Source organism: Rhizophagus irregularis, chromosome 28 (genome assembly GCF_026210795.1).
Source record: "Rhizophagus irregularis chromosome 28, complete sequence".
NCBI classification, from domain to species: Eukaryota; Fungi; Glomeromycota; class Glomeromycetes; order Glomerales; family Glomeraceae; genus Rhizophagus; species Rhizophagus irregularis.
This window is the reverse complement of record NC_089456.1, coordinates 1,604,214-1,618,488: the sequence shown is the minus strand read 5'-3', so window position 1 is coordinate 1,618,488 and position 14,275 is coordinate 1,604,214. Positions and strand designations below refer to the sequence as shown.

At 23.7% G+C, this 14,275-nt stretch overlaps 3 protein-coding genes across 3 annotated transcripts; 1 reads left to right on the top strand and 2 right to left on the bottom strand.

The window, feature by feature from the left end:
• Positions 1 to 980: 980 nt before the first annotated feature.
• On the bottom strand, positions 981 to 2,591 carry OCT59_018996 (uncharacterized protein; the record flags this gene model as incomplete). Its single annotated transcript, XM_025325539.1, has 1 exon — positions 981 to 2,591. The coding sequence occupies one exon, from the start codon at positions 2,589 to 2,591 to the stop codon at positions 981 to 983; it is 1,611 nt and encodes a 536-aa protein (XP_025180826.1).
• A 1,628-nt stretch (positions 2,592 to 4,219) lies between these two features.
• OCT59_018995 (uncharacterized protein) lies at positions 4,220 to 5,406 on the bottom strand (the record flags this gene model as incomplete). The annotated part of the gene is made up of 4 exons (XM_066135744.1): positions 4,220 to 4,245; positions 4,324 to 4,662; positions 5,062 to 5,170; positions 5,245 to 5,406. 4 exons carry the CDS (start codon positions 5,404 to 5,406, stop codon positions 4,220 to 4,222), a joined length of 636 nt encoding a protein of 211 aa, XP_066005005.1.
• A 6,891-nt stretch (positions 5,407 to 12,297) lies between these two features.
• OCT59_018994 (uncharacterized protein) lies at positions 12,298 to 13,955 on the top strand (the record flags this gene model as incomplete). Its single annotated transcript, XM_025325542.2, has 1 exon — positions 12,298 to 13,955. The coding sequence occupies one exon, from the start codon at positions 12,298 to 12,300 to the stop codon at positions 13,900 to 13,902; it is 1,605 nt and encodes a 534-aa protein (XP_025180829.1). The 3' UTR covers positions 13,903 to 13,955.
• Between the last annotated feature and the right edge of the window lie 320 nt (positions 13,956 to 14,275).

Sequence of the window (14,275 nt, the reverse complement as noted above, 5' to 3'; positions counted from 1 at the left end):
AAATAAATTAATAAATAAATAAATAACATTTTAATATTTTATTATATTATTAATAATATTAAATAATAGGTGAACCATCAGGAATTTCAAATTCATCTTGTTCCTCCGATGAATGAAGATTTGGATTATTATATACTTCATCTTCGTCTATAGAAACAAAGGTAAAAAACGTTAATTTATTATCTAAAAAGGAGCTCAATAGATAATTTGCTTACCTTTTATTATTGACATTGTGTTAGCACTATTTTTTTTATTATCATCATTTTTATTAACTGTGATTATTAAAATTAAAATTATTAAATGAATCAAATTTAATAAAAGCGTTATTTTATTATTAAATTGAATTAGAATTAATTTATTGAATTTTTACTTGCCATTCTTTGAACTAATCTGCAATTTTTTTAAATACTTTGGATGATTTTTTGTTTCAAATTTAACTTACGTACAGTATTTTCATTTGAATTGGTCTTTTAAAAGGTATTTCTATAATTCTAATAATGATTATTATAATATTTTTACAATGACTAGGTGACTTATATGTTTACTGGAATCCTGAACATTTAACGATCGTAAAGAAAGAGTCCAGACAATATTTACCTATCTAAACAACATCGATTACACTAAACCATACATGAATTATTACCCTTTTTAGTTTTGTTAATGAAATATTCACTAAACGGTAAATCTATATAATCACAAAATTTATATCTCAATCATTCTTTTCCCTAGAGAAAGAAGTTAGATTTTGCACTCATGTAAGTTGATTGGAAGTGTGAATAAGTAAAAAATGACTATGAATTAAAAAAATGACTACGAATTTTTTAACATTGGATGGAATCTTTTTATAGGTACTGTTAGAGTATGATAAAATTGTGTTATAATCAAATAAATTTTATGTATGATTGTCAATGGGCACTTTATTATAATCTATAGAACAAAACATAAAAAAATTAAAAAAAATTTTATTTAATTTATGATTTTTATAACCCTGTTTTTACATTATCAGGTCTCTTAAATAATAATGAACTACTAGTTGATGAATAATAACTTTGAACCTTAATATTATATAATTCAAATTCTTTTACTTCATCTTTTAAAGAGAATAAATCATTATTATTCACCTTAAAAACCAAATATTTAACTCTTTTCTTTTTCATAATATATTCTTTTACATAAAGTAAGATATCATCCCCTTCACGAATCATAATTTTAATACATAATCTATTGATAAAAGTATTTTGAGAATTTTTTAAAAATATTTCAAAATCACTTGTATTTTCAATCATAAGATTTAAATCTAAATATTCTAATTTAAAAGGTAGGATTTGTCCTAAATTTTGTAATACAATTAAGCTACTATTTTCAATATTACTATTAGATGAATGATGAATTGAAAGATGATCAAGATTTTGACCAATATTTTCAATTAAATTGAATAATAAATAAATATTCTGATTATCAAATCCAAATAATTCAAAAACTTTAATCTTCATACAATATCTTATAATTAATTCAAGTGATTGTCGTTTTGATTCATTCTTTATTAATGACCCAAAACTAACATTTTCTAAATAATTACCAGATTTTTGTAATAACAATTGTAATAAATCAATATTTGGCAATTCCTTTTTCATAAATAAAGTTTTTAATTTAAAAGGTTTGGTAATATTAAGAATTTGTTTAATAAAAGGATTTAAAGAGTTACAATCAATAATATGAATAGATTCTAAAACATTTAATTGTTCATATAATTCATTAAAAACAGAAATGTTATTAAAACTAATATTACGAAAAGTAATTATTTTTAAAGTATTCGAAATATTAGAATTTTTTATTGAAGTAAATAAATAATTTAAATTTTGGGAATTAAATGATTGTGATAAATAAATTTTATTAAAATTATGATCATAACAATAACCATAAAAGTCATAATTAAGTGATGGAATTGTATTAATTGATTTTAAATAAGGGATAATTGTTATTATATTTATACATAATGGATAAATGGAGAAATTTAAAATTTTGATATTATGAATGAAACTTTGATTTTGTAAAATTAATTTAAAAGCAATATTAAAATAATCACAATCATCATTTGAAAAAATAAAAATATCAAAAGTATTTAAATTTGTTTCTCTTTCAATAAATATTTTAAATAATGATTTATATATAAATTTTAAAAGGTCAGATTGATTTGATTGATTTCTAATTTCTCCAGTTGATAAATTTCTAATGGCTGTAACCCACATTTTAATAGTTGATATAATATCCCATGTATTTAAATGTTTAATGAAACCAGGATAATTGAATAATGTATTATTTAAAGGAAATAAATTTTTATTAATACCATAATCTTGTAATTTTTCTTTATCATTTTCTTCTAAATATTGTAAATAAATTTCAATGAAATGATAATTTTTAGGTTCTTCAATTGAAAATGTGTCTTCCCATAATAATGGAATTGCTAAATGACACCATAATCTATTAACTAAAATACATGAATACAATGATGAAATATCATTCTGAAAATATTGTATAATTTCATTTGTTAATTCAGGTAAATCTCCTGAGAATATTTTTGAACATGTCATATTGTAAAAGAAGTGTTACGAAAAAAGAAAAAAAGGGGAGTTATTAATTTTAAATTATGTCGAATTAAGTTAATTTTTATGAGTATGAATTCCGATTACGCATGTCGCACAAAACTTATTAATGTTGATCATTTATCGAAGTGAATAATTTAATTAGGGTTCTTTAAGACAACGTGAGTTTTTATAATTATAAACTACTTTTTTTTACTGTATATTGTGAACATTTATTATTCTAAATATTTTTAGCTATTTAATTATGAAGTTTATTATTTTTATTATTCTAGATAAACAAGACATTAAAAACATCAAGTTTGATAATTTTAATAAAAAAAAGTCATTTTTTTATTTGTTGATTAAAAATGTCAAGTGATCTCAATTTTTTTTTATTTTAAATATAATTAAAAAAATTCAATGTCACGACTAGACTACCTCTATATAAATAACTTTGAATTGTGTAACGTATTGCGTCTGCGCTTGACCTATAGATTTTTATGGTTAATCAGTAAATTCATAGCATCATTTCTATTTTTTCAGCCAACTTTAAAAGATTTTTTCTTTTCATAAAGAATTGATTTTGGGGATTCAGGCTTATATCGATTATTCATAATTAACTATTATATTTTATCGTTTGCATAATTTGATTTTCTTATCAACTACTGTATCACTATATATTAAATCATATTTTATGGTTTTATTGTTTTTAGATTATTCGTAGTTTTAGCGGATTATCATCAGTAGTTTACTTTATTTTTCAAGATTATTGAGGAAAGAATTTTTAATTATATAGGGACTAAAATGTAATCATGACTTTTATCATGAAAAATTAGTATAATTAAAAAGATACTGTAAAATATTTGAGATATTAAAAATAACATGATTTAATAATACTTAATATATACTGAATCCTAATTAATATATACGGAATCCTAACCGAAACAAAATTAACTTGCTTATAATAAATTAATTAATCTTTTTTATTAATTTTGTAAATAGTCATTATGATGTCATGCGCTGTAATAAATAAGATCGGCAGGCCGGAATTACGCCCGTCCACTTGATCGACAAGGAATCTAACCTTATACTTAGCCTCTTGATGATTAATTGATAGTTATATTAGATAGATTGAGATTATTTCATTTTATTTTATTTTTTTTACTGTCAAGTGATATCATGTTAACAACTTAGTTTTTAATTTAAAATACATATATTGTAATTATTGTAATTAAAGCCAAATTTAATAATTTAAAGTATTTGGATAAGGTACAAAATATCAGGAATTATTTAAATTACAAACTAAGATATTGTGAAATATTTACTACTCTAGCCTTAGTGTTGAAATAATTCTAATAAGATAAAATAAAAAACAATTTCTGTTAAATGCATAATACTTAAGTAATATTTATATAAAAAAAATTTAAAAAATATAATTATTTGATATGTGAAAGTGAGATATCGGTCGAAGACTTACTACATACCCATCCAAAACTGAGTTATATTTCAGTCATTAGGAATACTGCGGTAACCAATAGGAATTAATGCTACTGGTATTAATGATTTAAATATTGAATGTTTCATAAAAATATTGGTCACTAAAATCTCTCCTAATCGACTGAACAAATAACAAAAAATTAATTAGTTTTGTCTGATTTAACATCTAAATTGTTAAATAATTAATTAATTTTATACAAAATAATTTGTAAATTACTTTTTTTGTATATTATATATTACATACCAAATGAATTCATATCATTAACTATGCAATCCAAACATTCACTTTTTAGAATGTCATTCAATTTCTTACTAGTAAAGTTAAGTAAGCGACTCGTATAACATGCTTGTGAATGAAATTCAGTAATAGGGTTTTTATGCTCAATTGGTGCATTTATAAATTCCATAATTTGGTTTATTAATTCTTCATTAATATTAATCCGATTAGGAATAAAAATCCATTTTTCAATAGTATTTAATACTTCCTCAGATGATGGTCTTTTTAATGGATCTTCATCCCAACATTTTTTCATCAAATCTACATAACATTGTGGAGTATTTTCAGGAATTTCAGGTCGTTCACCTTTACAAATACTAAAACTAAGTTGAAGATCATGTTCTCTATCATTAAATGGTGGAACTCCAGATGTAAATTCCCACATAATCATAGAAAAACTATATATATCACTAGCTTGAGTGTAAGATTTACCTCTCAAAACTTCAGGTGCCATAAATGGCATAACACCATAAATATCATCCTTTTTAAAAAATGATTTTACAGGTCTACATAATCCTAAGTCACTAATATAAATTTCATCCTTATACTTATCATTATGATTTAAAATATTGCCATCATGAAGATCACAATGAATGAGATTTTGTTTATGTATATGGTTAAGCCCAAAAATAATTTTATATATTATATGTAATTTTTGATTCCAATCATACTTTACTACTATTGTCAAATTTCCTCTTAAATTACCTTTATTTGCATAATCCATTACTACCATATAATCAGAAGTAACTGGATCTTTTGTGAATCCATATAATTTAATAAACCGATATGAATCTAAACTTTGATGATACTTCCACTATAAAAATAAAATTAGATATTAGCAAAAATAATTATTATTTGAATTAAAAAATAAATAATGTAATATTATACCTCATTTAAAAAATCATTTGAATTTTCATTCATATTATTGAGGCTTTTAAGAACTACTGCTTTATTCTTATCTTTCCAAATAGCTTTATATATAGTACCAAATCCCCCTTTATCAAGATATTCAACATTATTAAATTTATTATAAGGAAACCATTTTAACATTTTCGCAGAAATAAACTCATTTAAAATTACATTTTCACTTTCTCCAAATCTATAATTTAAATAATTAAAAATTATATTAATTATGTTAAAATTTAAAGTTTAAAAATTAAATGTCAATACTTACTCTAAAATTTAAATAGAAATTTAATAAAATATAAACCTTAGTTTTTCATTCCATAAATATATATAAAATAAATTAATAATTTATTATAACTTACCGACTAAAGTAAATCACCAGATATTTTTTTTATATAGAGAATTAAATAAATTAAATTTATAAAAACTATCAAATAAATATATATAATAGAAATAACTATAACTTACATGCTATATTATTAAATAAAGAATTTAGTTAGTAAAATTTTATTAATATGCAATGATAGAATTGAATAATAAATAACTTACGGACTATGTCATTAGACAATTTCAAATAAAAATTTGGATAGTATAAATTATAAATACATGTGTAATACTGTAATAGAATTAAATAAATAGCTTACGATCTATATTATTAAATAATTTTCAAATAAAGAATTTAATTAGTTTAAATTATACGTAAATATTATATAAATTGTAATAATAGAATTAAATAAATAACTTACTCCCTATATTATTAAATAATTTTCAAATAAAGAATTTAATTAGTTCAAATTATACGTAAATATTATATAAATTGTAATAATAGAATTAAATAAATAACTTACGCTCTATATTATTAAATAATTTTCAAATAAAGAATTTAATTAGTTCAAATTATACGTAAATATTATATAAATTGTAATAATAGAATTAAATAAATAACTTACGCTTTATATTATTAAATAATTTTCAAATAAAGAATTAATTAGTTTAAATTATACGTAAATATTATATAATTATGTAATGATAGAATTAAATAAATAACTTACGATCTATGTTATAAATAATTTGAATTTAATTAATTTAGATTATATGTATAAATATGTAATAATAGAATTAAATAAAAAACTCATAACTTACAAACTATATTATTAAAAAATTTTTCAAATGAAAAATTTTATTAATTTTAAATTATATAAATGACAGAAATATAGATAATGATAATATATAACTTACACCCTGTAGTAATATTAATTATTAATTAATTAAATGTAAATATCAAAATAAATGTATATACTGCAAATACTGCAATTAAATATAAATTAAATATATCACTTACAATCTAAATCATTTAAATAAAGAATATAATTAGTCTGAATTATATGTAAATATTACTAATAAGCATAATCAAATATTATTACTTACTTTCTATATTAATTAATTATTAAATAGGAATTTAGTTATTGGAATATTAAGCAAAATACAGTAAAAAATAAAAAACTGACAACTTACCAACTATAGTATTATTAATCATTAAATGTGAATATTAAAAGTTCAATAATATTTAAATAATTTTCTTAATAATTAAAAAAATTTCAATACTTCAAATATTTTGGATATTATATTTACCTTTCAATTTCTTGATGTTATTTCCTTCAAATTCTTCAGTACTACTAGAAACTAGTATATTATATTGCAAATTGGTTGTAAAATTTCGATTAATTTGTATCAAATATTCATGCTACTATGCTTTTTACCTTTATCATTACTTTGAGCCATTGCTAGATAATTATATCAAAATTCTCCCTAAAAAGACATGTTAGTTAACTGTTAAGGGGTGCATGCTATGCTGTAGTAATATTTAGGCAATATGCAGATCCCATGTGCGGTATGAAAATCAGAAACATATAAGGATTTATTATATGCATTATTATGAAGCGATTGAAGCGCCACACTAATCAAAAGTATAGGATTAAACCCCAGATTTACCTGCCCAGATTAATTCTTTTTTTTTAAAAAAAAAAAATTGTAATGCATCTTTATTAGGATATAATACAATATTAGAGACCCTTAATATTAAGATACTTAGAGCCATCCGTGCAAATCACGTGACAACCCTATAACAGAGTATTCGGAACAAAAGACACATTACAAAAAATAAAGAAAATAAATACTAAATCCTTCATCCTAAACTATTATTTCAGACCTAACTAATTGAAATTGAGCATGTTTGGATAAAAGTCTATCTAAAATATACATTGTAAAGTCAGAATTTTAATTTCTATCCTAAAAATCTAAACTAAAGCTATAAATCAAAAAATTCGTAAAAAGTTAAATTTAATATTTGTTGTCGGAAAAATTATTTTTTTAATGTGTAAACACGTGACTTCAATTGTGTAACTTTTGTTGTAACGAGTTTATTTCTTTCTTCTATTGTTCTTCTTCTTTTCATGCCGCCCATCGTTCGTTGCCCATCATTAACCGTTTCTTGTGCTTGTGCTTTGCTGGTACTCGGTGAAATACTTCCGCTTTTGTTGATTTCTTTTACCTTTTCGCCCCAGTTCAATTTGCCCTCAGGACTACTCAAATCTACACTTTCTCTACTCGGAGATTCCAAAGCCACTCTTTTCTCCCCTATTTCGTTGTCGTTCTTATATCTGTTTTCATCCTTCAATCTTTTTGTAAAATTGTCGTTTAGTGTGGTGTATTTTTCCATGATTTTATTTTGTTCCACTAAACTGATAATTGTGTTGCCTACGTGGAAAAAATTATTCTTTTCCATAGCCCATACTCGGAAATTTTCTAAACCATCCAAGTTATGTTCCTGTAGTATGTCTTGCACGGCTTGTAGATTAATTTTTTCCCATTCCATTTCGTTAGACGTTTGATTGAAGATGTCTTTTAATTCTACCAGTTTCAATTCTATCTCTGCTAAACTCGTTTATTTCTGATACTGATTGTATTTTGTTTTTTTGTTCGATCGGTAATCTTTTATAATTTCAACTACTTCCTCAGTCTTAATGTTGTCCCATTTTAAAGGTACACTATTTTCTCTTTCAAGTTTGTCAAATCCTAATTCTGAATCACTAGCATCACTAGCTACTTCTTTGTCCTTTAACCTCCAGTTTTGTATAAGATTCACAACCTCTTCTTCATTCGGTGTCTGTCTTTTTGTAGAAAATCTATCTTTCTTTGTGGCCCAATTTGACAGTCCCATATAGATTCACTCCGGCGGTGTTGCTGGTGTTGCTGGTTCTGTCTCGATGAACTGTGTTTGTTTACCTTTTAACTTTTCCAATAATTTCTTTTTCTCCTTCTCCTTTTCTCCATCTCCACCCTTCACTACCCAGATTAATTCGTTAAACTTCACCAGCGATTAAATCACACACTTCTATTGTATATTATTCATGCTTGTTAAATGTTAAAAGTAATAAATAAACAAGGAATCAAAGTGTTAATACAAATGATAAAATGATAGCACTCTGAAAAAATCACGAAAGTGTAGAGGTTATTAAAAAACTGCCATGATTTACGAAATTGCAAGGTTCTTAACGAAAAAATTGATGTTATATTATATGTAGATAATTAATTTACTTTATTAGATGTTATAAATAAATTTTATTGTATATGTCGTACCAACAATAATTCAATCATGTGACCATACATACTGGAGGTTATATCACCTGCAGTTATATTTAGTTGATCAATTCATGATGATCACATAATACTAGATAACCATTGTTTAAGCTATCGGAGCCAGTGACTGTCGTATATAAAGATGAGAATTTGCAAGCTAAGGTGGAAAGGGTAAACATTTCAATTTTTTTAATTTTTTTTCCATATTGTATGGTTATTGGAGGTGGCACAGAAGCCGGTGGAAGCTTTTCAAAGTGGAGTAAAAAGGTAAAATCATTGAGTAACATCGCAGGAAAATCAAATTAGTCATCATGTATTACGGTCTACGACCCAAACTTATGTATTTATTTTTATATATATTAATAAAAATTTTTTCTTGGCAATTTTTCAAGGTGGCCCTTGGATGATGACAAGTTTTGTCTGCAAAGCTGATTTATGAATTTTATGTTTTAGAAACAATACTCAGGTCTTGTAGAGAATCAATCTGTATGAAGTAATAGATTTAATAGATTTAGCGAACTGGAGGGAAGTCAAAGACCCAGCATCTAGTGAAGCAATGACTAGAGATGTGGATATTTTTTTCTTCTCAAATCTCTATCTATGTCAATATAGATAAATTATATATTTATATTAACTATAGAAATTTTATAGAAAAGCAGGAGAGTAAATAACTTGATGTTGAAATTGGGTTCGCATTAAATGGCCACATAGGGCTTTATTACATTTAAAAGTATAACACAGAATAAATCTTTTTATTGTTAAAGATATGTTGATAATAATATAGTAGTTATAAAAATATAAAGATTAAAACAATTACAATCTTTTATGATTATAGCACTTTAATTTTTTCTTCGTTAGATCTAACTCCAAAGAGATAACCCTTAAAAAAAGACATCTCTGAAACCATACTTTTGATTTTTAGATTTGAATAAGATGTTTAAAATCAGTAATTTTGCAATTATTAGGGAGTGGTCATTCAATATTCATTTACATTATCAAGTTGTTCAATCCATTTGTAAGTTTGTTTGAGTGAGTTATTCAGTTCCTTTAAGTGGAATTTCAAATTTTTCTTGAACCGAATAAGTGATTCCTTAAACTGCCAACTGCACCAAAGCCAGAAAGCCAGAACTACCGTATCCGTATTCTGAAGTGAAGACGTGCAATGTCACTGTACAACACAATAATGTAATAATCTTTAATTGAATACTATAAAAAAAGTTGGCTAAGTGTGTAATGTAAGATGGCAAAAATCACATAACTACGTTACTCTCCAGGACATAACAAAAGGTGGAAGAGTTGGGCGAGTGCTTAGAATATTAAAGTTTGACGCATTTTTACCATTTCAACTGGTTATTCACTCTTTTACGAACATTTTGATATGAGTTTTAGTGCTGGATAGGGTAAATCTGATAAAATTCCCACGCAGTAGGTGCTGTTTGGATACATCTATCTTTTCCAAACTGCCGCTAATCCAAGACCTGCAAGAGTTGTAAGTTACCACATTCTCAGGCAGTTTGACTAATAGAGAAAAATTAACACTATGTTTTTATTACGATACTGCACATGTACATTTCTCGTTTTAAATGGTTTCTCAATTCTCAAATTGCTTGAAATGTTCCTTGCTAAATATCTTCTAATTGAAGTACTAGTGTGCAGCAAATAATATTTATGGTAGATAAAAACATAATGATGCGAATTTTTGGTTATTGAGAGAGCTTTGACTATTAGAATGGAAAGTGTATCAGAGAAAGATGGGCTAATTAAAAATTTATAATTTAATAGTTTGAGGAAGTATAAGGGTATACATGTATGCATATATATTTGTATACATTTATAAAATAGAATTGATCATATGATATTAAAAAATTGATTAACTTATCAGTAAAATAACTATGCGAAAAAGTGATTATTGCCCGCATGAAAAAAATTCAATATTTAATTGTTTTAAATTAGCCAATCGGAAATCAAAAATTGTTGATAATTAAATAAATTAAAGTATATTTATAAGAATATAATTAGTATATCATATTTAATGACAAAAATATAATTAAAGTATTTTAAATGATATGTAAAACTTTAAGAGTATAATAAACGAATTATTTAAAATATTAAACTTAAGAAATTAAGTAACGTAAATATAAATAATTTTCACTGATAAAGTCATAAAACGTATAATTTAATAAATTCAAAGTATGAAGTGAATGTTTAATAAAGTGTATAATGTAATAAAAGTAAGAATGTCAAATATAAAAATGTAAATATGTAAATTTTATTTTAGCAAAACGTAAGTTTTCAAATTAGTTTCTTTTTATTAATTTCCTTTTTTCTGATTTATGAATAATATGAGGATCCGAATTTTCTTTTCCATCAGGTCCTTGCCCAGTGCCATCTGAATATTTAAGATACCAAGATCTTAGTATGCTGTGAAAAGTGGTAATGAGACGAACTTTAAAAAACTATAAATAGTAAATAAATCAAATTTGGTATAATGTCTACATTTTTCAATGTAAAATTTAATATTTTAAAATAATTTATTTATTTATTTAAAATTTTTTATAATGAATACTATAATTTGCTTTATTCATACCGATATCACACCCTCCGTTTTTCTATTTCAATCAAAATGCCATTTCGTGACATTTTATTTAACCAACAAATTTTCTTCCGCACGTGATTTTGTCTAAATTTTGATTGGCTTATAAGTTATAACATTTATCTTAAACAAGAGTTCATGATTAAGGGAGAGTTAGAACTATAAAATGTAAAATATATTAAATGTGATTTATTTTGAACTTGCTCATTTCTAATAAAATTATGATATTCAAATTTATAATAAATATTTTTTAACCATAATTGACCATTTACAGTCGTCGTTGAGTTACAAAGAAAATGAATACTTGGGAAATAAATTAGCTTGTTATTGATTTCTTTTATTAAATGTATCAATTGTATTATAAAGATTCTTTACATACAGTAAGTAATAGTAATATTAAAGATAATAGTAACCAAAGTAAAATCAAAGTGTAAAAGTCACGTGATATATATTATTACGTGACAAGCACCAGTGGTGGTAAATAGCAAACTTTGGATTATTATTAATTATTTTGGGTCAACCTTCAATCCAGCGAATATTTATGCCATGAATTTACTTGATCAACAAAAACCTATACTAACTCGCACTACATTACATAAATTCAAGAAATTATTTATACGGAGAGACGAAGAGTAATGATCGACCAGTTACTGCGACTTCATAACCATATTGATTATTGAGTTGTGCGACAAATATCGGATCATCACTCCGAAAATGAATATAAATTTACTCAAGATCGGCGTAATAATAACAATTTGATACTTTCATACTTCCCCTTTTCCCCTTTCACTTTTAATTACAACATGTCTTGCTCAAAAATATTTTCAGGAGATTTACCTGAGTTAACATATAAAATTATAAAATATTTCCAAAAGGATCATTCAACTTTACATTCATGCATTTTAGTTAACAGATTATGGTGTCGTTTAGCGATTCCATTATTATGGGAAAATTCATTTTCATTCCGTACCGGAAATTATAATTTTATTGAAATTTACTTAGATAATTTAAATTTAAATGATGATTTAAAATCAAAATTAGACAAAATTGATGATAATTTATTACCTTCGAATACATTGTTCAATTATGTTAGGTTTTTAAAATATTTGAATATGTTTGATGTTACTTTTTGTGTTAATATGTGGTTTGAAATTGCTGTCAGATCATCAAAATCAGGAAATAGATATTTTTTGAAATATTTAAGTAATCTTTCAAGATCTGCTTTTAAAAGATTGATTAATATGTCACTATTTAAATTATTTATTGAAAATGAAGTAAATTTACATACTCTTGAAATTGAGATCTCAAGTACTCATATTTATAATAATAATATGTATTTTAATAATTTTCTTGATTTAATTTTACAAAATACAAATTTTATTCATAATATCAAAAATTTAAATATTTATTTTGATAGTCCATCAGATTTTCCATCATATCACAACAGTATTAATAATCATGAATATAAGTTAGTTAAAAATCGTATCTTTCAAGTAATTAATTTACATCAAAATCTTAAAAAAATTTTATTAAGTCATGATAAATTTCCTTTATATCAATCATTATTATCATCAAAAGATTCTAATTGTTCGAATACCTTAAATACAATTATATTTTATCGTGTCGATTTTGAAGGTATAATCAATTTAGATAAGACAATTGAACAATTAAATGTTTTGGAATCAGTTCATATCATTTATTGTTATTCTTTAAATAGTGGTTTTACTCAACAAATTCTTAATTTAACCAAACCATTTAAATTAAAATCTTTATTTACAAGTCAATCATCACAAATTGAATCATTACAATTAATATTACAAAAATATGGTGACTATTTAGAAAATTTTAGAGTAAATAATCGGGATCATTCATTAAAACAGTACGCATTAGATTTAATTGCAAAATATTGTAAAAATATCAAATTTCTTGATTTTCATGTATTTGAAATTCATCGTTTTATTTATCTAGTTGAAATTATTAAACAAAGTCTTAATTATCTTTCAATCAATACGTGGGAAATTCAACCTTCATCATATTGTAGTTCTGCCTTATTACAAAATTTAGGAAAAATTCTCCCTTCTAAACTTGAATACTTAAGTTTGACTCTTAATATTAGAGAAAATGATTTTAGAGTATTCTTAGAAAATTCTCAAAATATTTTTATTAATAGGTTAAAAATAATGCAAAACAATAATGATGATATTTTACATTGTATAAAGGAATATATTATGAAGGAGAGAAGAGTCAAGTATTTGGCTATTAATAATCTTAAAGGGGTTGATTTGTTTTATTTGGAAGATGAAGTGGAGGAATTTAATTTATATAATATTAAGGTTCTAAATTTTAGTGATTTATATTTAGCCTTTGATAATTATGCTAATTTGTTAAAGAATATTGATTATTTATAAAGATGATTATGATGTATATTATTAAATAATTAAAGTTTCTTTATTCCAAAAAAAGTATATGATTATTTTTTTCATTAGTGAGATATATTGAGAAATTTTATTTTTTCTATTACTGAAAATTTTATAAATTTGAAATCCGCTTTTTTTTTAGGAAATGTGCTATTAACTAGTATTATATTACAAGAATTTCTAACATTTGATTAAAGAGATATAAAACCTGATCATAGCCAAATGTGTTTCTTGTGTTTCACAGAGAAATACTGTTTGAATTACAACTTTATCAATTTGTAAAGCAGTTAATCGAAGCTTTGATTCTTTAAAACCCGTATTCATGTTTGGGATGTTGGTTAACTTATTTCATAAAGCATATGTT